The following is a 27889-nucleotide window of genomic DNA, read 5'->3' as shown; positions in this document are numbered from 1 at the left end:
GTTGGGTTTCTGAAGAGCATTAGCAGGAGGTGATTCTGGACGCTTGTGCTCCTCCCTTCCCACAGCTCCATTCAGAGATGACTTGGTACCCAGCCTCCTTAGAACAGGGGCCAGGAGGGGAAGACTGGAGGGCCTTCCAATCCAAAGCCTCTCTGAGAAGGACGGACTCCAGAACAGGAGCTGGAGTGACAGACGTGTGCTTCCTGAACCTTCCGCCCAGAGAGGAGGGAGTGGGCTCTGTGACCCTGAGACCCGGGCTCTGACTTCTCAGCGTCTCTGGAAGTCAGTGCTGGGCTTGGTGCCTCTGCCTCAGGAAGAGTCCTGGACAATGTAGCTGTGTCCTGCACCCCAAGCCCTGGGCACAGATCCCACTCCTGGCCAGCTCCCTTCTTTGAACCATCTTGCAGGTCCTGTTGAAATACATTCTTTGGGGCCTCATTTCCTAGCAATCAGTCCATGTGCTGTGGTGTGCTTAATAGGCAAGGAAGCGGGAGACAAAGCCATCCTCAGCCGGGGGCTGGGAACTGCTTTCAACAGAGAGCGTGGCATGTTCCCGTCTGAAGGCATCTTTGGGGCATCCTCCCAGGAGCCACTGAAGCGGGGAGGAGGAGGTGGAGAGGGAGCGTTTGCTCTTGGCAGGCACAGCTTTCGTCTTCCCAGCATTTGGACCTTGCTCCTGTGGTTTAGGGCCTTAAGGAAATGAGGAAGCGGCCAAAGAAGTGACAGAGTTGTGAATCCAAACAGGACATCTGGGAAACTCCTCCAGCAAACATGGGGTCTCCAGAGGTGCTCAGCCAACCCAGGAGAGGCAGTTAGGCAAGGACTGAGGATTTCTGACACCTTTGTCATTATTTTCCTCCACTCTCTGCTCACCCTCAACTGCTTCCTTGCATGGAAGAAGAAAAGGTGCGTAGTTATTAGAAAGATCCAGAACTGTTTGGGCTTCACTTTGGTGAAACTTACTGTATTTATTCAATCAACCCAATAGCCCTTTAGAGTGAGTGCTATTATGATCCAATTTTCTTTTTTTATTGTATTGATTCTTTTATTATTTGAATTTTTTAAAAATGTCTTTATTATATTTATTTATTTTTATGTGGTGGTGAGGATCGAACCCAGTGCCTCACGTGTGTGAGGCAGGCACTCTGCCACTGAGCCGCAACTCCAGCCCCGATGATCCGATTTTCCAGATGAGAAAATTAAGGCTAAGCCATGGACTGGGTCAGAAGAGCTCAGTAGCAGTGGAGGTATGATGGAAATGCAGGGATTCTGGTTCTGGCATTTTACCATATGCCGTACAGACTGTCTTTGTGTTTACTGAGCATCTACTGTGCACCATGCTCCGTGCCTAGTCCTGGAGATATTGTCCAGTTGTTTGATGGTACTGGATCTCAGAGATCTCTGAGACAGAGAGGTTTAAAGTCTTTTAAAACAGAAGAAAACTCAATCTAACTAAACTTGTTCTACTTCTTCTAATATCACAGAGATCAATCCCAGGTAGCAGAGAAGCAGTGACTAGTCTTCATGCCTTCTTTTCACTTTCCATATCTCACAAGAATCTCCCTTGCAATCCATCCTAACTGGAAACATAAGAGAAAGAGATTCTGGGAAATGCGGTTCAGCCTAGCCAAGGTGACATGTGTGTAATCATCACAACATGTGAGTACAGAGATCCAAAAAACACAAATGGAGCAAGACATGCAGAACTAAAGAGAGAAAAAGGCAAATCTCCAATCAATCAGTCAAATACTTTTAAGACATTTCTCATTGTAGTTGATAACAAAAATACACACACACACAGACACACACAAATCAATAAGATGCAGAAAATTTGAATGTTACAAACAGCTTGAACTAATTGTAATTTATAGAGCATTACATCCCAAACTATGAAAGACACATACTTTTCACATACATGGAAACATTCACTAAGATAGATCATGTGCTGATGTGTTCGTCAGCTTTCTAGCACTGTGACAAAATACCTGAGACAATCAACTTAAAAAGAGAAAAGTTTTGATTTAGTTTACAGTTTTGGAGAGTTCAGTCTGTGGTTGGGGGGCCCATTGCTTTTGGGCCTATGGCAAGGGAGAACGTCATAGCAGTGTGCCCATGGCAGACCAAAACTGCTCACCTCATGTTAGCTGGGGAGCAAAGGGAGAATCAGGAAGGGACAGGGACACAATATCCCCTTCAAGGACATTTCTCTAGTGACCTAACTTCCTTCTACTAGGCCACACCTCCTAAAGGTTCCATTACTTCCAATGGCACCATGGCAGGGAGTGAGCCTTTAACATACGGGCATTTGGGGGACATTCAAATTCCAAAAATGGTTACAAAGAGAGAGATCTACAAATTTCAAAAATAAAATAAAATAAAGCAGAGTTTGTTTTTGTTAAAAATATATTAGAAACCAAAAGTAATATTCATGCAGAGAATCTCCAAATAATTGGAAATTAAGCAGCACTCTTCTTAACAACTCATGGTTAAGAGAAGAAAACACAAGAGAAATGAGAAAATATTCCAAACTAAATAATAGTGAAAACACAGCATATCCAAAGTTGTGGGATGCGGATAAAGGAACATTTAGAGGGTAAATCATAGCTTTGAATGTTTATGTTAGAAAACAAGAATCAAGGTGTAAAATCAATGATCAAAGCTTCTGCCTTATAAAACTAGAGAAAGAAGAACAAGTAAAACCTAAATAAGTTTAGGAAAGGAAATTATAAGTATGGGAGCTGAAGTCAATGGAATAGAAATCAACCCAGAGAGAAAACCAACAAAACCAAAAGCTAGTTTTTGAACAGACTAAAAAATTGATAACACCCACCTCGAGTGATCAAGAAAAAAATCCCAGAGAAAACACAAGTTATAGAATCATAAATAGACATCTTTGTAGTTGTGCTGACACTCAGCAGGAAATAAGAGAATTATTGTTCTGCCCATATATTTGATACTTTGAATGAAATGGATAAGTTCATTGGAAAAATAACATTGTCAAAACTGATACAAAGTATATAGAAAGCTAAAATAACCTTTCACTAATGAAACAAATGAAGTTCATAATTGAAAACTTCCCCCCCCCAAAATACCCAGGCCATTTATTTATTTATTACCAGGGATTGAGCCCAGAGATGTTTAACCACTAAGCCACGTCCCCAGCCCTTTTTATTTACTTTTTATTTGGAGACAGAGTCTCACTGAATTGCTTAGGGCCTTACTAAGTTGCTAAGGCTGGCCTTAAACTTGCAATCCTCCTGCCTTAGACTCCTGACCCCTATGGTTTTACTAGTGAGTAATATAAAATAGTTAAAGGAAAAAAGAATATGCATCTTACACAAACGTTTGTGAAAAAGGTTGATAAGAGGATCCTTTCTAACATACGAGGTGCACCCAGCAGAGCTTAGCAGGGAGGGTAGAAAGAAATTTCAGATCAACATCTCTCATAAACATAGATACAAATATTTGTGGCAAAATGTTGGTAAAGAAAACCTAGTAATATTTAAAAAGGCTGATGCAGCATGACATTCAAAACCAGTCTGTGGAGTTACACATTAACAGAACAAAGGAGGAAAGTCATGCACTATCTCAAAAAATGTAGAAAAGGCATATGACAGAATTAAACACCGATTCATGATCAAAGCTTTCAACCAGTTAAAGAGAGATGGGAACATCTTCAGTCTGATTAAAAACAAATCACGGAAAGCCTACAGCTAAAATTTTACATGCTGGTGACATGTTACATATTGGAATGAAGGAAGGATGTCTATCCTTGGCAATTCTGGTCAGTGTTTTCTTGTGAGTGCAATAATGAGGCAAGAGGAAAGAACAAAAAACAAAGGGCAAACAGATAGGAGGAAAATTAGTTTTATTTATAAGCAACAAAAAATTTCTACATAAAAAAATAAAGAAATCTAGAAAACAAATAAAAATCCTACCACATGGTGTGGGTGAGGCTGCGAGATACAAGGTCACATATACACTAGCCCCTGGAATCGGGTACTTTTGAGAGGCCTTAGGCATGACTTTCAAATAGTCATGAATGGAGGAAATAAATGCAAGATCTCTGCACTGAAATCTATAAATCATTTTAGAGAGAAATTAAAGAAGACCTAAATGAATGGAGAACTGTGTCATGCTCTTGGCTTGTAAAACTCAGTTGTGCTAAGATACCAATTCTCCCCAGATTTACCTACAGAGTCACTGTAACTCAATCAACCCCAGGAGATTGCTCTGTATGAGTTAATAAGCAGATTCTAAAATTCATACAGAAATGCAAAGGACCTAGAAAAAAACAAAATGATCTTGAAAATTCAAGAGCTAAATTGGAAGACTTCCACTACTTTATTTCAAAATTAATATCAGCGTGTCAAGTTGGTGTGGAATTGGTGTATCAGTGGAGTAGACTAAATATCTGAAAGCCAGCTGTGTAAAGGCAGATGATCTTGACAGAGGTGGCAAGGTCATTCAAGGCGTGGGGGGATGACAGCCTATGCAGTCGGTGGCACTTGGAACATTTATTTATAAGACAAAACATGGACTCACACCCCACCTTACCCACTAACAGAAGTAAACCTGACATGAATCAAAGACCTGAATGTAACCACAAAACTTCTGGAAGAAATTATAGACTATCTTTGTGACCTTGGGATAAATTCAATAGGAAAGAAAAAGCACTGATAATGAAAGAAAGAAAAAGCACTGAGAAATCAGCCTTTATCAACATTTAAGACTGGCTCATCAGATATCGTTGAGAAGAGAAAGGCCAACCACAGATTGGGAGAAGATATTCAAAATATTTTATATAGCTGGCAAAAAGAACTTGTTTCTATTAATATATGAAAAAAAGTTCAACCTCTCCTGCAATGGGAGAAATGCAAATTGAAACCACACTGAGATTCCATCTCACGCCAGTCAGAATGGCAATTATCAAGAATACAAGCAACAATAAGTGTTGGGTAGGATGTGGAGAAAAAGGCACGCTCATACATGGCTGGTGGGACTGCAAATTGGTGCAACACTCTTGAAAACAGTGTGGACACTCCTCAGAAAACTTGGAATGGACCCCCTATTTGACCTAGTTACCCAACTCCTCAGCATAGACCCAAAGGATTTAAAATCATCATACTATAGCGATATAGCCATATCAATATTTATAGCAGCTCAATTCACAATAGCTAAGCTATGGAACCAACCTAGGTGCCCTTCAACAGATGAATGGATAAACAAAATATGGCATATATACACAATGGAATATTACTCAACCATAAAGAATGAAATTATGGCATTTGCCAGTAAATGGTTGGAACTAGAGACTATCATGCTAAGTGAAATAAGCCAATCCCTAAAAATCAAAGGCTGAATGTTCTGTCTGATATGTGGACGCTAACACACAATAAGGAGTGGGGAAAGAAGAACAGAAGTTTATTGGATTAGACAAAGGAGAATGCAGGGAAGGGAGGGGAGATGAGTATAGGAAAGACAGTAGAATGAATCAGACTTAACTTTCCTCTGTTCATATATGACTACACGACCAGTGAAACTCCACATCATGTTCAACCACAAGAATGGGAAATTATACTCCATGTATGTAATAATACGTCAAAATACACTCTACTGTCAAGTATAGGTAAAAAGGATAAATTTAAAAAATAACTTATTTCTAGAGTATGTCCACTCCTATAATTCAGTAAAAACAAGACAAACAAACAGCACAAGGGGAAAAAATGTCAAAGGGCTTGAACAGACATGTCACACACACACACACACACAAAGGTAAATATGAAGTGTTGTAGCTTCGATGTGGTGTCCCCCCAAAGGGTGAGACAATGCAAAAAAGTTTGGAGGAGAAATGACTGGGTTATAACCTAAGCTAATCCGTGTATTAGTCCTCAATGGGATTAGCTGAGTGGTGGCTGGAGGTGGTGGGAATTGGGGTGTGGCTATGGGGTGTATATTTGTATCTGGAGAGTGGAGTCTCTCTGCTCTCTGATCATCATGTGAGCTGTTTCCCTCTGCCACACTCTTCACCATGCTGTTCCTGACTCACCTGGAGCCCTGAGGAATGGAGCCTACTGTCTATGGATTGAGCGACCTCTGTAGGCCTCCAAATAAACTTTTCCTTCTCTACAGTTGTTTTGGTTGGGTTTTTCTTCACAGTAGTGAAGAAAGCTGACTAAAACAAATAGCCACCGAGCACATGACCTACATCAACAGCTGTGGAGGAATCGCAGCTGAAACTACAGTGAGACACCCATTCAGGGGCTAGAATTAAAAATGGCTACAACTAAATTATATTGCTGAGATGAGAAACGACTTGGACTCTCAGACGTTGCTGATGGTGGCATAAAACGGTACAACTCTTTTGGGAAAAGATTTGGCAATTTCTTATGAAATTAAACATGTACCCACCTTAAGATGCAGAAAATTCAGTTCTAGGTATTTACCCAAAGGAAATAGGAATGTGCATCCTCCAAGATCCTTACACAAGGATGTTTATGGCAGCTTTATTTATGATTAACAAACAAACAATCAAACAATACTGGGAACAATCCAGACACGCATGAACAAGGGAGCAGACAAAACCATTGGTGGTATGCTCGTGCCATGACGTGCTAGTCAACAACAAAAACTACAACAGAAAACAAACCTGGATACGCGGAGCCACGCGAACGAATGAATCTCGAAGCTTTATGTAGAGCAAAGAAGCCAGACACAAAAAGGCGCATGCTAGCCGGTTCGATCTGCATGAAGGTCTGGAACAGGCAGGAGGAAGCTTGGGGACGGAAATCAGAATACTGGTCATGTGGACTGGGGGCGGGATCGGGTGTCACCGGGGAGCGAGGCACCTTCCAGGGTAAAGGAAATATTGCGGATCTTGCCTATGGCCGTGGTGCCGATGCGTACATGTCAAAATCCTCACACTGGCCACTTCAGTCATGTGCCACACTAGGGTGTTGCGGGCACCTGGGACCCCATGGAGGGCTGTGGACCATGAGATCGCAGCCTGGTGACATCCAAGTTTGTATGATGTTCACACAGCGAGGAAGTCACCTGGCGACGCACTCCTCAGAAAGCATGAAGTGATGCATGGCCACTCTTAAAACCTGAGCTTTTTATTGTATCCAAATTATACTTCAATAACATTAATTTCTGTAGGGAAAAAAAGATAACCCAACACTGTTGGTGATGAGTTAGCTGAAAGCATCTGTCCGTAATTTGAATGGCCAGGGGTCCCTGCCTTACCACATACATAGATCCATCATGTTCTCACTGGGCAACAGACAGTTTTCACAGTTTATCAGGTTCCAGTTTTTACCAAGCACCTACTTCTGGAGAGAGAAGCATGTCTTCCATTCTCAAAAACAAACAAGCCAATAAAATGAAAGTACATACACATAAAAAAACTGTCTTTAATAACCTGTTCAGGAGTTGGGGCTGTGGCTCAGTGGCAGAGCACTTGCCTCGCATATGTGAGGCACTGGGTTTGATCCTCGGCATCACATAGAAATAAATAAACAAAGTAAAGATATTCTGTCCATGTACAATTTTAAAAATATTAAGGAAAAAAAAAACCCTGTTAAATGACAATTCTTTTATCATAGCAGAAAATTCTGCTTCAGATCTAACTTAAATCTCTCACATTGAGTTGGAATAATTGCTCCCTGTGTTCTTTGGTAAAATAGAACTTTCTAAAGCTCGGACCTGAGCTTCTCTTCTGATGGCACCAAGTTATTTTTCTGGGTAGTTTGGAACCATACAGGGAGTCTCTGGCCCAGCTGCCCCACCCTAGTTTTCTGTGGCTGTGCCCCGTGATATTGAGATTCTGGAAGCATTTTCTGGGGTGGTCCAGGGGTGCATGGCCCTGCTGTCCCCCTGGTACCTTGATTGCCTTGACCTTGCCTTCCCTTCCCTTCCACCACAGGAGATGCTGAAGGACGAGGTGCGGACGCTCACTTACCGGAACTCCATGTACCACAACAAGCACGTGTTCAAGGACAAGGTGGTGCTGGACGTGGGCAGTGGGACTGGGATCCTCTCCATGTTCGCCGCCAAGGCCGGGGCCAGGAAGGTGTTTGGGGTGAGCGTGCCCTGCCCTCCCCACTGCTTCGGCTTCCCGGAGCTGGCCCTGCCCGTGCGTCTCCCCCGGCCCCTCCTGGAGGGACACGCTTGCTCCGGAGGAGTAGAGAAAACCAAGCGTGGCTCTCGGGGTGGGCAGGCTCCCTGTCACCAGGCATGGCCCCAACCTCTTGCCCTGGCAACTGGTGACATTTATGAAGGGCTTTGGCTCTCCTGATTTTCGGGCCTTCCTGAGGTCATCCTTAACTTACAGAACTGAGTTCTGCCCTCGCTGGTTAGTCGTGAGCTCTGGTCTGACCCTCTGCACTTCCACCCATCAAGTGTGTGACCCTGGACATTCTGCGTCTGTAGAATGGGGAGGTCACAGAACCTTGCCCATAGGCTGTGGTGTGCCTCAAATGTGGAAGTGCTCAGAGGGTGCCGGGCAGATGGCCAGAGCTCAGGGCTTGTTGTCACGGCTGGAGGATAGGGGCCCTAGCAGAGGGCAGGCAATCTCCTTCCTCTATCTTTAAGGAGCAAGTTGGTCCCTTTAAATCTGCTTTGGCACTGCAGGCCTCCGGCTGGAGAGGGAAGCTGCTCTGGGAAGCCTCCCCTGGCTCCCAGGATGTGGCCACGCAGCCAGGACAGGGAAGGGCAGGAAGAGTCGGAGCTGGAAAGAACTGGAAAGAGCTCTGAGCTGCCAGCCCTTGATGGAATATGGCTGAGGGTCCAGGGCTGGAAAACAGAGGCCGACACCCAGTGGACTCCAGCCGGCCCATGGCCAGGCCCTGGGGCCTGGAATAGTGCGCGGGAGTGTCTTTCTAGCTGTGCTGGGCCTCTGGAGCCTGTCCTCAGGAGCTCCAGGCTCCTGGGTCCACCAGAGCCCCTAAGTCCCCTTGGGCACCCCGGTCCCCGGGGCTGGCCCCTGAGCCTCCAACAGGACAGTGCTCCTTCCTCTCTCATGCCCCTGGACAGTGGCTGTAGGGTCTTCTGGGAGCCCAGGCTTTCCTCGGGGTACCTGGGGTGCAGCCTTGAACAGGAACAGCTGTAAAAGCTCAGCTGAGGCCTGTGCTGAGAGGAGGGGCCTACGTGATGCCCACGAGGCACATTGTCACCTGCTGTCATCATCATCGTCATCGTCATCGTCACGGTCATCATCACAGCTGTGGCCCCTCCCCATCAGGCTTCCTTCTCTAGGTCCCCTCACCAGGACAGTGGCCCCTGGCAGGGCACAGTTTCAACCCACAGAGAGGTCACGTGAGGTCACGTGCCTTCGAGGTGCCCTTGGGGTCATCTGGTGATCCCTGCCTGCTTTCTCTCCCAGGGCCCAGGCCCGGTGGTCAGCACAGGCCTAGGTAGGGGACGGGACAGGGCTGGGAAAGGCAGCGCCGTCCCTGGCTCCTGAGTCACGGGGGCTCCAGCCAAGGAGCTGTCAAGAGCTCCCAGCTGTGGGGACTTGGCACAGCCTCAGCGGCTCTCATAGGCAGCCCGCCACAGATGGATGGCTCACAGGCTCTTCTCTCCCAGGCTCCCCCCTCTGCCCACGGCCCCTCCCCAGGGAGGGAGATGGTGGCCAGGGTGGAGCAGGGAGAAGGGAGGAGAGACCACTGTGAGGAAGTGGAGACAGAGGCAGAGAAAGAGACACGGAGAGAAATGAAGAGCAGAGAGGACCAGAGAGACGCGAGGAGCCAGAGGAACAGCAGGATCAGAAAATAAGGAGGAAGAAAAAGAAGGAGAAAGTGTGAGAGAAGGATGAGAAGGCAGGGCCATTAAGAGGCGGAGGAAGATGACAGGGACGGGGACGGAGTGGCCTGGCGTGTCCGGGAAGCCGTGGGCAGCTGGTGGTGCTGGAGTTTCACACTTGAGCCCACCTTGTCCTCACAGGACCACCTGAGACGGGCTGCACCTTGTCTCCAGGCCCCAGAGGCCCCGGTAGAAGGAGGTGGAGGCCTGATGGGAGACCAGCTCCTTGGCCAGGAGCCTGTGTTTTCACCATTCACCTCAGTAACCTCTCGGGGATGGTGGGACGGTGGCAAGCCGGGAGGAGAGGAGGACAGAGGCCTGGTTCTGAAGACCGTGAGACCCGAGGGCCAAGAGCTGGCCGCCCAGGAGTGCGAGGGCCTCCTGGACCTGAGCTTGGGCCAGGGTCTGCCTGCTCAGCTGTTCCTCTAACAGTGGCCAGACCCATTTCCAGCCCCAAAGGCAGACACTGATTGTCAGAAACTCCATGGTGGCCCTCTGCAATGACTTCTGAAGGGAATGGTCCCTTCGTGAGGCCCTAGGGCAGTCTGAGATGGGGCCTCAGTGTGGAGGTGAGTCCAGCCCAGGGCCTTGGCACAGGCTAGCCCTGTGGGAGAGCCAGCTAGGGAGGTCGGGGCAGCGCTTGACAGGTGCCCATCTGTTTCCCAGAAATCTCTGATAGCACATCCTAGGGCTGGGGCTTGATCTCCAACTATTCCCACAAGGTCCTGCTGTGAGCTAATGATTCATACATCTCTCAAATATGTTGGCCCTTCACTTAGGAGGCTTAGGGATCCTAGAAAGGACTTCCAGATTAAAAGAAATAAATCCTTTCAAGAGTGGAGTCTGCAGAAGGGTTGCATGAGTCAGCTTTCATTACTGTCACAAAATACTCCCAATAATCAACTTAAAAAGAGGAAAGGTTTGTTTTGGTTTTACAGTTTTTTAGGTTTTTAGCCCATTGTTAGTTGGCTCCATTGCTTTTGGACTTGTGATGAGGCAGCGCATCATATGGCAAGAGAAAGGCCTTACCTCATGGTCAGAAGTGAAATGAACAAAGACCTGGGTCCTAATATCTCCTTCAAGGGCATGTCCCCATTGACCTCACTTCCTCCCTCTAGGCCCCACCTCCTAAAGGTTCTACTACCTTCCACAGACAGGCAAAAAAGCCTTTTAGTAACTATCCCAACTATAGCGAGGGTTGAAGCTAATGTGTGTAGTGAGGTAGGGGAGCATCTTAAGACCAGCCCTAAAGTCCTGACCTGGCATTTCCCATGTGGTCAGAAATGTGCATGGTTCACCTTGGGAGGGTTTAATGTGGGGAATGTAGAGGAAGGATTGTGGCAACTCTGGCCAACACCTCCCTGGGAGGTCAGTGGCTGTGTTACCTCTTCCCATTATCCTCTAGCCAGGAGGTGAGGATCACTAGTTCTTAAATCTCCAGAACAAAGATCAGGTCCTTCATCATGGACTGCAGCCAGGTGTTAGCCCCTTATGAAGACAATCCAATTTAGTGGAAGGACACTGGACTTGAGAGGGCACAAATTCCGTCCCTAATTTATTCTGCCATTATTTATTGTGCAGCTGTGGGCAAGTCACCACACCTCTCTAGACCTGAAACTTCTCCGTTCATTAAGCTGGTATTGGATGTTGTATGAGTCAGTTTTCTGTCACTGTGACAAAATACCTGACATAAACAACTGTTAAGGAGGAAAGGTTTATTGACTTATGTTTTCAGATATTTCAGCCTCTGGCTGTCTGGCTCCATTGCTTTGGGCCTGTGGTGAGGCAGAGCATTGTGGTTGGAGTAGATGGTAGAGCAAAGTTGTTCACCTCATGGAAACCTAGAACCAAAGAGAGAAAGAGAAAAAAGGGTTGGGGTCCCAGTATCCCCTTCCAGACCATGCACTCAGTCACCTAACTTCCTCCCACTAGGCCCTGCCTCCTAAAGGTGACACCCCCCTCCCCATAGTGCCACAGGCTGGGGACAGCCTTTCACACAGGGCTTTGGGGGCTTCCCAGACCCAGGCTGCAGCAGACATGCTGTGACTCTTCTTGACATGCTGCTCCTTTGTTCTGTGCCCTGTCTAGATCGAGTGCTCCAGTATTTCTGACTACTCGGAGAAGATCATTAAGGCCAACCACCTGGACAACAGTAAGGCCACCTCCGAGTACTTTCCCATGGATGGAGCGGGGAGGGGGCTTGCGCTTTCTTGTTTGGGGGTCACAGACTGACATCCTAGGGGAGAGTCCAGAGCTCCTGGCCTGAGGTAGCGGAGCACCTCGCCGAGGCCCCCGAGAACAGGACGGTGACCCTGGGGTCTCAGGTTTTCGCCTTACCATGCCAGCCAGAGGTCAGCTCTCAGCAGGCCCCACCCATGGCTGAATCCCTGATTATCTTGCCTCTGCTTCACTGACCTGGAGGCACCTTGCTGAGCTCTGCACAATGGCAGTCTTCCTCTCCCTCCTCCTGTCTTCACGTTCCCCGGGCCTACCTCTGCCCATCACCTGCCCCCGGCCATCCTGGCAGACCCCTGTTGCCAGTGGACTGCCCAGGCAACCGTGCTGCTCCTGGGACCTTCTCCACGCTGGAGTCTGATCATAAAGAAAAGTGCATCCCCTCCCTCCCCTTCCTCCTCTCGCTCCTCGCCCATGGACTGCGACATCCCCGGCCCCTGTCTCGATGCCCACCTTAGACCTGTCGGGGCCCCTGATCAGAGGACCTCCCTGAGCAGGGCGAGCTGCCGTTTCTGGTCAGTGGGCCCAAATCCACTGGGAGCAGCAGGCCTGGGAGGGACACGTGCACAAGAAAGAGCCCACGTGGAATTCCAGGGGTGGAGAGCATGAGGCTGGGAGGGAAGGGCACTCCTGAGCGAGGGCAAGGTTGAGGGCCGGTCCGTAGGCCTGGGGAAGAGGCTGGAACGGGAGGCCACGGCGGGAGGGAGCCCAGGCCTTGAAGTCTTGCTGAGTCCCTAAAAAGCCTGCCTTCCAGCTCTGTGCTGAGGCAGCCCAGCTCCAGGGCCAGGCTCCCCGCTGGGCACCAAACCTCCTGCTCCCCTGTGGGGTGTCTGACCAGAGAGGCCAGGTCCAGTGGTTCTCTTGCCTCCACACACAGTTATAGACTGACCTATTTCCATGTGGCCTCAGCCCTACCACTTGTTTGCTGTTTAACCCACTTGCTGGAGACTCCTGAAGGGGCAGTAGCATGGTTCACTCAACCATGTGTGTATCACTGTGAGCCAGGCTCTGTGGACAGAACACAGAACTCATGGATTCTGTGTTCCAGTGGAATGTGGAATGACAGATGCTAAACAAATCAGAAGACAAAGAAAAATACCAGAGGGCGATAAGTGCTCCTCTGTGCACTGAAGTAGAGTGATATGATAGAAAGGGACCAGGTGATTACTTTAGGTTAGATGCTTTCTGACGGGATCACATTTAAACTCAAATTTGACTAACAGGAAGGCACCAGGCTGACCAAGTGCCTTAGTCTGTTTTCTATTGCTACAATACAAGACCTGAGACTGGAAATTTTACAAAGGAAAAAGGTTGACTTTCATTCATAATTCTGGAGGCATGGAAGTTCAAGATTGGGCAGTTGTATCTGGTGTGGGCTTCTTGGTTCTTCAGCTCATTGTGGAAAGTGGAAGAGAAAGCAGGTGTGTACAGAAGCAAGGTCACATGGTGAGAGAGAAAACCAGAGAAAGCCAAGGGACACAACAACCTGCTCTGGTACTAACTAACCCCTCCCTCGAAAAGACATGAATCCATTCACTGGGGCTCCAGGGCCATGACCCAGACACCTCCCTCTAGGCCCCACCTCTCAACACTGCCACACAGAGGAATTAAGGTTCCAACACATGAACTTTTCAGGGACACACTCAGACCAAAGCACCAAGTTCAGAGGAAAAGAACCCAGCAGAAGTTACAGGACTCTGGGCAGGATCGAGCGTGGCCTGTCCCCATGAAGGGGTTCAGGTGATGCATCTCGGGCAGACGCATCCCAGATAAGATGCCGCGTTCTCATTACATGACACTTTGGCTTCTCCTGTTACTGAGAGCGTCTGCTTTGACCACTTGGTAATGCCATGTCTACCAGGCTTCTCTGTGGCAGAGTTGCCCTGTTCCCCTTCGAGATTAGTAAGATTTCCTGGGGAAGGTGCTTTGAAATCATATTAACATCTCTGTGCTACTCAGCTTTACATCACTGTGACAAAATACCTGACATAAGCAACTCAAAAGGAGGAAAGATCTATTTTGCTTCACAGTTTCAGAGATTTCAGCCCATGGTCATTGTTTTGGCCCTAGTGGTGAGGTATGTCATGGCGGGGAGTGTGGTCGGCCAAAGCTGTGAACCTGCTGAGGGCCAGGAAGCAGAGAGAGAGAGGAAGGAGCCAGAACAAGACCTACCCTTCAGGGACACACCCATAGGACCTATTTTTTCCATGCAGGCCCCTCCTCCTAAATTCTTCACCACCTCTCAATAGCACCAGCAGCTGGGACCAAGCCTTCAACCCATGGAACTTTGGGGGACATCACAGATCCCAGCTAGGAACAATGTCATTCCTCATCAAATATTCATCTTTTATTTAAATATGTATTTATTTACTTACTTATCTATCTATCTATTTATTTATTTATTTATTGATACTGGGGATTGAACTCAGGGGCACCCGACCGCTGAGCCACATCCCCAGCCCTATTTTGCATCTTATTTAGAGACAGGGTCTCACTGAGTTGCTAAGCGCCTCACTTGTTGCTGAGGCTGACTTTGAACTCATGATCCTCCTGCCTCAGCCTCCCAAGCCTCTGGGAGTACAGGCGTGTGCCCCCACATTTGGCCAAATATTCACCTTGTGTGCAATATGCATCCGCCCATCCAGCTACCTTTTTTTTTCATTATGTGTTAATTCATCTCCCCATGGACTCCTAGTTGAATTTAATGGGTTATGCTTGTTATCACTTCTTACTTGGATACTCGGGCTGCTCCCAGTTGGGTCTCTGGGCACCCTTCAAGCTGGCTTCTGTCTTTTCCACACACTTCATTCCCTTTTTGCAGGTTTTCTCGCTCTCTGGCAGCAGATCGTCCAGGCTTGTTCAGGTTGTGGCTTCTGTTTTCAGATCCGCTGTTTCCCCTTGATCCCAGGGACTGCGTTTAGAAATGAGGATCTGGGGCTAGGTTCGCCCATTGGCTTTAGGGTCCTGATGTTCCCAGGCTGGTTGACCGTGGAAAGCCCAGGGAGTGTGTGCGCACCTCTGTACAGCGCTTATTTGTCTATATCTATTGTCAAGCCTGAGCTCCTGGGACACCTCCGCTTTTCACCCAGGGCCACAGGACTTACTCTAGTTTTTTCCCAACCTCCATTATTTGCATGCTCACTTACCCAACCAGGATCTGCTGTGTATGACCAATCTCCTGTAGCTGCCGCCACCTCCTGCCAGTTCCCTGTGAAGCCTTCTCATGTGGGCCTCCGCCTGCACAGAGGCCTCCTCGCCCTGGGCCTCTACTCTTCTGCAATGGACCTGTCCTCCCCAGGGCTCCTTCTCAACCCTCTTGGGCTCTGATGTGCCCAGCTGGGCCCCCTCTCCCCACTCAAGCTTCACCGTCCCGAGCTGTGGCATCCACACCCCACCTTTCCCAGGGCAGCTGGACATCCAGCCCTTGAGCTCCACTGAGTATCTCTAGGGTGGAATCGTTTGATGCTCTGATTTGGTAGCTCAGACTTGATTCTGTGTCACTGAGGCAAAGACCCAAGAAGGCATTGTCCCTAAGAGAAGAGCCTCCCCATGCCTTGTCCCTATTCCTTCCCCTCACACACACTGTCCCAAGGAGGGGACTCCTGGCAAAGGGGACTCCGTAATGCCAAATTGTCTATTTCTTAGAGGTTGCAACAGGCGGGTGGAGTTGACAGAGCCACCCGAGGCCTGGTCAGCTGCACGAGCTCACTCAGCCTTGGCATGTGGACTCAAAGAGGACAGCTCGAGTGCCCGGATGCTTCCATGGAAATGCTTTGAAACATCGCCATGTCTAATTGTGCAGATCTCAGGAGTGTGGGTGTGGAGACGTAAATAACAACATGGGGCACAAAATACCTGCCTCCCAGAAGCGATCCGTCTCTCTCCCTATCCTCCCCACACAGCAACTTGGGATTGATTGATTCACATGGAGACACACCTACGGGAAGCCACCTGCAGCAGACACACAGCCTTCACGCACCTCACTCCCCACGTGGCCCTCACGCACGTCAGTGACTCCTCTTTGACTGGAGCATCTGACAACCATCATTTCCTCTGTGACGAGGAAGCCTCTGTACTGTCCAGGTGCTTGGGAAGCCTGGGTCGCTCGTGAGAGTTGACACTGGAGAGCAGACTGAGAGGATTTTCATAATTCCATATGCAAACACTCTCACCCATTTGCTTCTCAGAAATCTAAAGGAAAACAAAACACCCCTCCTTTCTCTTCCCTTTGTGCATGTTCTAAGCATAAGTGTCACGGGTGGAAGAGATCAGTGGGTAGCAGGATGCAGCCCAGTGACAATGGAGATAGGGGCCTCTGAAGCCTTTAAAGAGCTCCCCAGAGAGGAGATACACCATTGCACAGCTTGCGGGATCACTGGGAGTTATAGATAATATAGGCAAAGTGCTTAATACAAGCCCTCCCCCATAACAGGTGCTCAATAAAGCAGCTGTAGATCATTTCAGGCCTGATGTTCTCCACCTTGGTAATTCTTGGCCATGCACTTCGAACCTTACCTAGACGATGCCCGATTCTGTCTCCCTACAGTTTTCTTCCATGCTACGCAGGTGTGTCATTCTGGGATGACCCTCGTGATCCTCTTGATGGGGATCCCACTACCAGCCATCTGGGGAGCTGGGGTTGTCAGAAAGCACTTTTTTTCCACAGAGGTGGACTTTGCTTCCTGCTAACCTTGCCAATGTTCTATTTCTTTCCTTTGGGGCCACACAGAGTGAGGAGCCTCCTTTCTCCCACAGATGCAGGCTACACAGCCCACTTTCTGCCCCCTTTGCTTGGGAGAGTTTGATTGGGCTCCCTTCTCCTCGGGCCAAGTGTGCTTCAGCATGCCCCGCACCCTCTGAGGGTGATGCTCAGCCAGGGGCCTGGGGGAGCCACACACTGTACCTCTGATAGCGCAGCTCCAGTTCCCGTCAGCAGTGTGGAAAACACCGCGCCACCCTGTTCTAGCTGGGGACCAGCTACAGCCCGTGGCCGGTTCACACGCTACTGCTGGGCTCCATCAACCAGCCTACCTCTGGATGCCGCGTGTTTTGCATCCAAACTGGGAGTCGTGTTTCTTACTCATACTAAACTTCCCATTGAGACAGTTGGTCCCTTGTTACAAACTACTAAGACTCCCACACCCCTCCCTCCTCAAATCTACACATTTGTTGATGCCCTGTGGTGAGTGTGGGGGCTCCTGTGGGCTTCTTGACATTCTGCTCTTCACCAGCTCCTTGGAATGCAGTCATGAAGCCCCAGATGTGAAGCCCCTTGACAATCTGCCACCTTCTCCAGTGGGATGCAGTGGAGGAGAGGCCTCGTCAAAGTCCTGCTCCCGTCTCCACCTGGTGTCCTGTAAGCGCTGGCCCTAGAACAGGACTTCCTGAACACTCAGCTTGTGATTTTTCTGCCTTGGTTTCCTCATCTGTGAAGTGGGAATAATTGTGACTCCTATTTCACAAGGTTGCTGTGAGAATTATATATTTGCTTCAGTAAAAGGGTGGCAATCTAGGGCATCTGACTGCTAAATTTTCAGTAAATTTGTGGAACGGTGAAGTTTAAGGGCTTGAAATTGATCATGGTGGAAATGTGAATATTTCTAAGTATTCTTTGCTATCAAGAAATCGGAAGATTCTACAAATCAGGCTTCTATCCTCTGGAGAGCCAGTTGCTGAGACCCTGTAGCACACCACAGCAGCGTCTGGTGGGCAGCAAGCAGCCAATACACGTTAGCTACTGTTGCTATTATTATTTCATTTATTAACTTGACTAATGACCCTGTCAAAAGAAGAAATGGGAGTAATCACATACAAGTGTTTTTAATGAACTTGTCCTAGTGCCTACCGGCCATTGGTACTTCTTTTCCTAACCGCTGGTAAAATAACCCATTAATAATCTCAGAAGTGAGTTTCACTGATTCATCCCTTTAGATATTATTGTCCCTCATGCCAGACTCTGAGCCAGGCACAAGGGAGTGTGACAAGGACAGTAAATTTTTTGCTGTCACAAAGCTTCCAAAGTCACAGAGAAGATAGCTGTGAAGGTGAGAGAGCAGACAAAATCACCACGTGATTACAAAATGGGAAAGTTCTTAGAAACACGTTGTGGTGGTGGAGAAAACCAGGGGACTGCTTTCTTTAAGGGCCAGTTCTGTGCATGCCCCTCTCCTCAGCCCTGCCTGAGTGACGCCGCGGGCGGGGTGTCCTTAGCCTGAAAGTCTTTGCATGATGGGGGTCAGCAGGTGCTCTGATTCGGGGCTGCCGGCCACTCTGCTCCCTCCCTTTCTTCCTTCTGGGGCTGATGGCGAGCAGGGGACAATTTTCAGAGAAGAGGGTGCTGAAGCAGAGACCTGAAAGATGAAGAGGTCCGTGCTAAGAGGGGGGACAGTGTTTCACACACAGGGACAACTGTATAGTAATCTCTTGTGTCAGTAGGGAATGGGTTTCAGAATCTCCTGAAGAGGAGTGTTCAATCACTGGGCCACATCCTTTATATATTTTATTTAGAGACAGGGTCTTGCTAAGTTGCTTAGGACCTTGCTAAATTGCTGAGGCTGGCTTTGAACTTGTGACCCCCCTGCCTCAGCCTCCTGAGTTGCTGGAATTAAAAGCGTGTGTCACCATGCCCTGCTGGTACCAGAATCTGAGGATGCTCGAGTTCCTCGTTTCAAGTGGCACAGTAGCACGTAGCCCAGGCACATCCTCCTGGGTACTGAAATTATCTCTGCCTTACTCATCACTCTGAATACAATGCAAATGTGTGTAAATAGTTGTTCTACTATATTGCTTAGGCAACGGTGACAAGAAGGGGAAGTCTGTGTTCAGTAAAGAAACAACTTTTAAAAAATATTTTTGATTTCATTTTGGTTGAATCCGCAGATGCTGAACCCACAGCTGTGGAAGAGCATCTTCGTCAGTTCCCTAAGGTGGGGCACAATTCTGTCCGTCCCTAGTAAACCTCTGCTACAGCCAGTGAGTGAAAGTGAAATGGGGAGTGAGTTTTTGAGTACCTGAATCCAGGGAAAGCTTGGTTGTCTTTTACACGCCAACTGATTTCACCCGATCCTCCCATACCCCTCCCTGCCCCCACCAGCCAGGCCTACGCTCTCCTCTGGCAGGCTGGGCCAGGCAAGGGGTTCTAAGTGGTAGAGGTGTTTTGGGGTGGGGAAGAGTTCTAGTATGGTTTACATTCACTGCTTAGGGAGGAGAGATGCCAGGTGGGGCTTCTGGCCAGGAAAAGGCTCTGACTGAAGCCAGTAGGACTTAAGCTTCCCTCCCGGGAGCCAGAGCAGGCTGGCACACAGAATGGGGCAGATCATGCACTGGGGACAAGGCGGAACCTCAAGCTTTATGCTCTTGGATGAATAGGAATCTGGGTACCATATAGTGGTACGAATTATACTGAAGGTCCGTGGCACCTGGGGCCACCCATGCCACTCTAGTAATGGGGTCTGTTTGCTGCAGGACACAGCCAAGTCCTACTAGATGTAGAAGATAAAGATACTGATGTTCTTCTGTCACCACAGGCTCCAGATTGGGCTGGTTCCGACCTACTTGAGAGAGGTTTATGCACACATCTGGGCCCTGCAGAAAACAAGGGCAGGGAGCTGGGGCAGGCGCTGAGGCCAGGGAAGATTGATGGGTTCTGTCCCCGCCCTGGCTGCTGGTGATGCTTTTCTCTCCTCCACCTGCCAACCAACCTGACCAGCCTTCAGGAGAAGGACCATTGAGTCCTTTCCCTTCTCTGATTTCTTTTCTCTCAACTTCCCAAGCTTGAGGATGATCTCTTCATTATTCTCTAAGCAACCCAAGGTAGCAGACAGGCCAGACATTATTGCATCCACCCACCAGGCAAAGGGAAGGAACCTCAGGGGGGGCTGCGTGCCTTGCACAAGACCACACAGCCAGGTTGGTTTTGGGTCCAAAGTTTGACTCTGATGAGTTCCACTTCTCTCATCAGGCAAAGGGATGAGTAAAATCAGCCACGCAAGTCCTGGGAGGATGATTGAGATAATATATACCCTAACCCTAACTCTGCATGTTGCTTTTCAAATAATAGCAATTTTTTACTATCATAATTAGGATGAGTTGGAAGATCTTTTGTTTCTTAACCCAATGCATGCGCTTTCTCTCTTTCTCTCTTCTGAAATTGCTCATTCATTCATCCATTCATGCAGTAACGAGTTTTGAATGCTTGTGGGGAGTCAAGTGCTCTGTTAGATCCTGGAAATAGGAACCTAGAATAGACAGCCGGGAGCTGGAGCTCCTAGGCTGGAGGCGAGTCAGGCCCTCAGAAGGTGCATGGCAGTCAGCGTGGGTGTCCCCAAAATAGACAAGCAAGTGAAGTTCTGAGGGAGTGGAGAGGGAATGGCCAGGGGCCTTGCTGCAGTAGGGTGTCATTGCCAGTGTCACTGGCTCATATGTCCTTCTTGTCCTCAGGCACATGACCCTAATGCCCACTTTTCTGTGGGACAGTATTTGCTCCCAGATGTGAGGAATTTGAAACGGGAACATCACTAACTTCAGACTCCACAGGGTCATCTGACTTTGGTGGATGCAATGGAGGCTCAAATGTTGTGCTGGCCCAATGAGGTTTTTAAATTTTTGCTTTTTTTTTTTTTTTTTTGGTACCAGGCATTAAACTCAGGGGTATTCGACCACTGAGCCACATCCTCAGCCCTATTTTGTATTTTATTTAGAGACAGAGTCACACTGAGTGCTTAGTGCCTTGCTTTTGTTGAGGCTGGCTTTGAACTCACGATCCTCCTGCCTCAGCCTCCCAAGCCACTGGGATTATACACATGTGCTACTGTGCCCAGCTCCAATTTTTTAATACCTTTTAAAATATTTTTAATATAATTTTTTAATATTAAAGGTAATAAAAATTACCTTTAACCAGAATGGTTACATTTCTGAAATAACTGCTCAAATTGAAAGAAAAAGAAAAAGAACACTAATATAACATTTCTGGATGTCTAATTTGCTACGGGGGAAAGTTCCCAGTTTAGAGTTTATCACTCCCTGTTGTGCATTTAGTTATGATTAATCATCCTGCAGTTGACGAGCCAGGGTCCTGTCACAGGTAGTTGAACAAACTTTCCACCATCCTTATGGAATAAGAACACAGCCCTGTTAGTGGCCTCAATGCAACCTTGAGCTGGTGCAGTTTTGCTGATGTGGGGTCCAGATTGGGCCGGGGTGTCTGCAGCCTGAAGCTACCCAGAACCTTAGACCCCCTTGAAAAACCGTGATGTGGAGAAGGGAAAACCGGAGCTGTGAGTCCCCACAAATTCTTCAAGCCAGCCTCATGCCATATGTTGGTCCACAGCCTCTAACAGATTGGCACAAATTCTACCACAAGAGGTATCATTTTGCAGATTGGAAATTGAATTTGGGGATTGAAGTGGTTACAGTGATGACTACAGTCCTCATAAATATCTTCGATTCATCTTGGCAGTTGTGTTTGTGTCCATAGGAAATATGTGGCCTCTGAGAAAAAAAATCAGGCTCCAAGAATTGTTGCAACTTAGAACTAAACTGGATATTGTAGTGGCACTTTATATAAATGTCAGCTGCCCTTACCAGGACACCTCACCGAGTGCCTTACAGAATGTGAGTGCTCAGTACGTATTTGAAGGACCCTAGTGTTTTGGAACTGCAAAGGATTTCTGATACAACTTACTTCCTTTGTTTCCCCTCTTTTCTTTTTACTATTGAGGAAACTGAGGTCCCAAAGGAGAGGCGGTGATTCCCCAGGGTTCATTGTCAGTTGAAATAAGAGCATAAGTTGTTGCCTCCAAGATGACAGCATAAAGTTGTACGGGTTGAGCACTGCACAGAAGCACCTGGACAAGGGTAGGAGTAGGGTCTGTGTTCCAGTTCACATCTGAACCCAAGGGAGGTGTTTCTTCTTCCTGTTGCAAAGCACCTGTCTGCTTATCAAGCCATCTTATCTATTTATCTGTCATAAGCTGTACTGATCAGGATATAGCAGCTGATGGATTAGAGGGCTAGCACAGAGAATATGGTCAGTATTCACTCACTGGCGGCGAGGGGAGCACCCAAGAATATTCCACATACACCTCTTTGCTGAACTAGCCTATAAGTGCTTGTCCATTTGTTTCCCACAGCTCCTAATGGAGCCCAGTCCACTGAATCCTCATGGGTGGAGCCTTGTGTTAAACACCCCAGTTGGAGGCCATGGGACTCCAGAGGACAGAAGAGACATGTACCTGGTCATAGGGAGGCCATGATATAACACAGGAGGAGGGCCTGACCCACAGCAGCCTAGACACCTGTGGACATCAGGGAAGAGCCTTCAGGAGTCGTGAGAAGAAGGAGGAGAAGGAGAATGGCCATTAAAACACTGTAAAACTGTTTACCAAAAACTTAGAGAAGCCAGTAATTAGGTAGGTAGGTCAGGTGTATAAGAATAAGAAATAAATTAGGCACTGTTTGCATTTTCAAAAATCCTTGATTTTGTGCCCTTGTGAATTCTCTTGGTGTATCTTGGGCCCTGCTCTTGGTTGAGTCCCTGCCCTGGGGTCTCAGGGCCCTGGAGAAGGAGATTTTGGCAGGGACTCATGAGTAGTAACCAGAAAGGTCACAGAGGCCTGGGTCAGGGCCGGCTCTCATGTACAGTCTCTGGCTCCTTGTAGAGGAGGGTCTTCCTGATGACCCCAGATCAAACACCAGAAGGCGTAGAGTGAACCAGCACTAGAGGTTGCTAATGGGCCCTCCGTCATCACCTGCATTGTCCCCAGTGAGGACACCAAGTTAAGCCACTGGACTCTGTGCCCTTCACCAAGGAACAGCCTTGTGTCCAAATTAATTTTCATGAAACTCAGATTGATGACACCTGTGGTTGATTTGGTCCAGGCCATCATTGGTTCCTGTCCTCAGAGCTCAGGCCCCGCGTGGCCTTTGGGGCGGTGGGGAGGTGGGTGCTGAGCGAGAATTTCAGAAGGAAGTAGCCAACCAGGACATCACTCTGTCAATTTAGTAGCAGCATCCAAGGTAGATTTTGCTCTGATCTTTGTGGCAACAAATTAGAGAGAGAGAGAGAGAGAAGACTCCAAAATCATGTATATGTCTGTGTCAGTTGATCAAAAACCCAATTAAGAAGTTTTACCAATCACAGTGGGACCTGAGGTCTTGGAAGTAACTCATAAGTAGAGGCCACTCAGAACAGGGCTTGGTTCCTGTCCCCTCTCCATCCATCCATCAACAAGAAGGAATCTGGCAGATCATTTTTACCTTCTGCTGACCTCAACAGTGGGCCTGGCACTTCCCGTGTGTCATTTCTTTAATCAGTACAACGTCCCTCTATGTAGACCTTACTTTCCCCTGTTGTTCTCTGGGGAATTGGCATTAAGTTAGGTCAAATAACACGGGTAAAGCCAGTCAGCTAACCATTAGAAGACCCAGCACTCACCCCCAGGTTTCTGTGACTGTGGAATCCAGATCTTGTCAAAACACCAATTTGCCTCCCTCTCAGACACCGAGGGCACCCAGGGGTGTTGGGTGCTGACTAAATATTTGCAGGGGCATGGAGGAGGCATCCCTTGCTTCTTTGCATTTGAATGTCATGGGCAGGGATACTGATGGGAGGATTACAGTCCTATCATATCAGACCTGGGCTCTGTTTCCGCTGCCACCGTTTGACCTACAATCCTCAGTTTCCTTTGTTGTAAAAACGAGAAGAATAATGACGTGCTTACTTCATAGGGCTGCCGGGAGAGCTAGCTGATGGCAAGGCACGCCAGCCCTTGTAACTGCTGAAAGCCTTTTAGGGGGCAAATGTGCAAGTAGTGTTCAATGATCTTAGCACAAATCGGCTTGGCCGAGAGCAAGGCACATCCCTTCCTAAAGGTAGAGTTGGAGATGTGCTCTGAAGTGAGCAGCTCATGGTTCCCCGGTGGGGTCCCCGAAAAGCGTGGCCTTGGGGTTTTTATTTTCCAGTCATCACCATATTTAAGGGTAAAGTGGAAGAGGTGGAGCTGCCCGTGGAGAAGGTGGACATCATCATCAGCGAGTGGATGGGCTATTGTCTATTCTATGAGTCAATGCTCAACACAGTGATCTTTGCCAGGGACAAGTGGCTGGTAAGTGTCTCACATGCTGTCCCCACATTGTTCTGCTGGCTGTCTCGCTGCTGTCCCCATGGCCTACAGCCTAGGGAGAATATGAGGACTTCAGAGAGAGCTCTCCCAGGCCGCTCTCTGTAAAGCATATCTGCTTTAAGGGATGGGAGGCTCACCCTGGTCCCACAGGCAACCGTCAGAATGCATGTCTTGAGGTCTAACCGAGGCCTCTCGATAGTAGACACCCATTCGCTGCCCTCAAGAGAAAAGTCTGTCCTGGGCCACAGCCCCTGGGACTCACATAACTGCCAGCGAGCAAACGTGTTGCTTACCTTGGCTTTGAAGTGCCCTCGACTCTGCATTTGTCCCCCGACTTCTCCTTGCTCCAAAATAAACATTGAGCATTGCTGTCCCAGCCCTGACCCTGGACGAGGCGACAGTCCCTTGAATGAGAAATGCTGGCGAGGGGATGCTTGTCTGGTGACTCTATGTGCAGTTCAAAATGTGATGTCTTTGTCAGGTGAATAGATTACGAGACCCATTTCCCCACCATTCATCAACAGAAACCTGGAGGGCTTATGTTTCCAGACCGGGCAGCTTTGTACGTGGTAGCGATTGAAGACAGACAGTACAAGGACTTCAAAATTCACTGTAAGTCACCTTTTCATTCTGCCTGGAACTTCTGTTGCACACTGGGGGTGGGAGCCACTTCAGTGGGCCTGAGTCGACCGGTCACTGCCACTATCCCTGTGGTAGAGTTTGTCTGTGACCCTTTCTGGATTCTTCTCTGTGTTTCTCTCCAATCCCAAGAAAGGGAGGTTTACGAAAGAAAATAAACGATATGGCTGGTAAAAGAGAAATGTCCTGATGTGAGAGAAGGAATGCAAAGCGAATAAGAAAAGAATTGCAGAGAGCAGGCTTAGTCATCCTAAAGGCCATCACAGGGGTCAGCGGGGGCAGGTCTCCAGCCTGGCCAATCACTGTGAATCTGCCTTCAGGCCACTCAAATGTGTCAAAATAATTTAGATTCCTCTTCACATTAGGTAAAGAGGTATTCTTCCCTGAGGTTCTTTCAGAGATTGGATAGCAGTAGGGTGGGCAGGAGGGGAGACTTCGCTTTGAACAGTTGAACAAATGGTGTGTTTATGTGTGCGTGTATGTGTAGGTCTCTGCGTGTGCATGTTCAGGGGGAGCAGGAGGCTCATATTAAAGGTGTATTCATAATGCCTCACCAGCTGAAAAGGAGCGACGCTGCTGGGCACAGTGGATCATTCCTGTACGTCCAGGAAATTGGGAGCCCAGGCAGGAGGACGGCAGCCTGGGCAATTTAGCAAGAACCAGGCTCAAAATAAAAGGGCTGGGGATGTAGCTTAGTGGTAGAACACCCCTGGGTTCGATTCTCAGTCTCTCTCTCTCTCTCTCTCTCTCTTACACACACACACACACACACACAAAGGTTCTCTTAAAAAAATTTAAGTAAAACAAACAAATGAAACAAAAAACACTCTCTAATATTTTATCTGGTCTGGAAAGGAAAAGAACTATTTTATTCTATTACCTTTGAAAGAAAACATTTCTCAGCAATGCAGGCCTAGTATGGGGAGAAATCTTACTGTGTGTTTGTGAGGTTAGACACAGCTGCATCTCCTCAACCAGATCCAGACATAACGAAAGAGCAAAGAATCAAACAAGCAAGCACACAAACAACTAATTGGAGCAAGGGACAGAAATTCTGAACTGTCCAGGAGAATCAGTCGATGCTGCCGTGATGGCGTGGACAGGCCCCGCTTGACAAGATTACCGCAGAGGACTTCGCATGCTGATTAGGTGAACCCAGGCCTCCTGCCCCCAGAGGCCAAGAGTCACCAAATTGTTGCCCCCTTTATTCCAACAATTGTCATCTAATCTTTAGTGCCACCAGTGAGGCCTCCACTGGACTGTGCTAGGGAGTGTGTGTGTGTGTGTGTGTGTGTGTATTTGCACACTTTTCTGGAATTGCAAAATCAAAGCATGATGTTCAGAGCCAACTTCAGGAGAAGATGGGACTGGGACAGTTGTTTGAGTCTCCAGGCCCTGGAAACCCACTCAGAGTTCTGTTTCTTGCTGATCTAGTAAGATTTCTAATATTTGACCTAAAGAAGGAAGGAGATAAATCTCCAAATGAGAGCAGCAAGGGGTTGGGTACCTTAGGTTAAATGCTTTGAAGTCTGCCAGCCCTGAATTTCAGCTCTGGACTTTGCCGTTTCCTGACTGGGTAATCTTGAGAAAATGACCTAACACCTTTGAGCCTCAGTTGAAGATAGTATCATCAAAGCCAGTGACTTGTCACAGGGAGTCAATGAGGTGACATGTGTTAAGGGCGCAGCCGTTCCTGGTGCTGTACAGGAGGACTAGACCAGGTCTCGTCTCTGAAGCTAAGACTACGCCCCTTTCCACTCAGGGCTCTGCCAAGCCCGCTGGCCCCTCGTGGCTTGGAATCTAGGGCAGATGTCTTCCCAGGGAAGATTACAGAAACAACTCAACAGTGAACATTGATCAAATGTGTGTATAAATAGGACATGCATTGCCCTGGAGCTGCGTTTCGGAGCTCTCGTAGCGTAATTGTACTGAGTGGTGTTTTGAGGGGAACGTTCAGGTGCGTTCTCTGTTCTCATCTCCCCTTAAATCTTTAGTGAGCTCCAGCCCTGGGAACACCTTTTAAAGAAGTTTCCTCGTGGTTTCCAAAACAAACATATCTCATCCCTTCTTCCCTTCCACTGGGTTGTGCTTGGAGTCTGGAGGATATAGACAGCAATGAGCCAGCCATGGGCAGAAAAGGATTGGGGGTCCAGAGAGGAGCTGAGGGGACAGGAGCTGCTACTCAGGTGCTAGCCTGGGACTGAGCATTGTGTGATTTATTCCTTTGATTTCCAATGCATTGTTCCTAACTTTTGGAAAAGAGCCCCCATTTTATTCTTATGGAGTGTTTGCTCTGAAGTCTTTGCCAAGAAAACAAAACAACAAAAACCGGAATAACAAACATGCATGCACGTACACACACACACACACACACACACACACACATGCCACTTAAAATTTATTTAAAACATTGTTAAGTTTTTCTATTGAAATTTTTAAAATATCTTTTTTATTTTGTAATGGAAGCAAACACATTAGAAATGTCTTTCAGATAAAAGGAGGTTTAGTTACTCTGAGTTCTAAATCAAAAGAATAGCATAAAGGCTGCTGGTTGCTAAGGGAACAATTATAAGCAAATTTCAATTGGCTCAAGAACCAGCTGTCAAGGAAAAGTCTTAAAGTGGGGCAGGAGGATGAGATGTGCCCAGCCCCTTCAGAAAGTAAACTGTTAGGGGAAAGACGTGCTTTCTTTTCCTCTTCTCGCCTTTTCCTTCCTTTCTCTCCCCTCCCCTCGATCCCTCCCCTTTCCTTTCTCAACCACATGCAACAGGGGGAACACAAGAACGAGTGAAATGCAGAATCTGCCCTTGATTCGTTCACCACCCATAGAGAACCCATAGAAAGACAGAGACGAGTGATTGGCATATACATAGTTTGTTGGATAAAGGAATAAAAAAAAAAAGTAAGGCAGCAGAGGGATGTGCACGGTGTAGTGCTTATCTCTGAGAGAGGAGCAATGGAAAAAAAATCCTACTATAGAACACATTTATAGAATCTCCAAGTTGGAAGGCAATGTGGTGGGTTATCTATTCAATTTTATTCCCAACACATGACTCTCTACAGCCACTGAGATTTGGAGAGATGGGCACCAG

The 27889-nt window shown here is 47.8% G+C and overlaps 1 protein-coding gene across 2 annotated transcripts in view; it reads left to right on the top strand.

Annotated features, from left to right (window-relative positions):
• The window catches only part of Prmt8 (protein arginine methyltransferase 8), a 95778-nt gene that overhangs the window by 46047 nt on the left and 21842 nt on the right, over positions 1 to 27889 (top strand). Inside the window, exons 1-5 of one of the 2 annotated variants that reach the window (XM_058572353.1) lie at positions 310 to 1247; positions 7925 to 8080; positions 11890 to 11953; positions 23998 to 24140; positions 24683 to 24770. In XM_058572353.1, coding sequence (XP_058428336.1) covers positions 1191 to 1247; positions 7925 to 8080; positions 11890 to 11953; positions 23998 to 24140; positions 24683 to 24770 — 508 coding nt within the window. In that variant the 5' untranslated portion in view covers positions 310 to 1190. Of the gene's footprint in view, positions 1 to 309; positions 1248 to 7924; positions 8081 to 11889; positions 11954 to 23997; positions 24141 to 24682; positions 24771 to 27889 lie in introns of those variants that run through there. The other variant, XM_046423356.2, reaches the window with a different exon arrangement.

Source organism: Marmota monax, unplaced genomic scaffold (genome assembly GCF_021218885.2).
Source record: "Marmota monax isolate L192 unplaced genomic scaffold, Marmota_monax_Labrador192_F-V1.1 WCK01_AAM20220418_F8-fsc00356, whole genome shotgun sequence".
NCBI classification, from domain to species: Eukaryota; Metazoa; Chordata; class Mammalia; order Rodentia; family Sciuridae; genus Marmota; species Marmota monax.
This window is presented reverse-complemented; position numbering and strand designations above follow the sequence as displayed.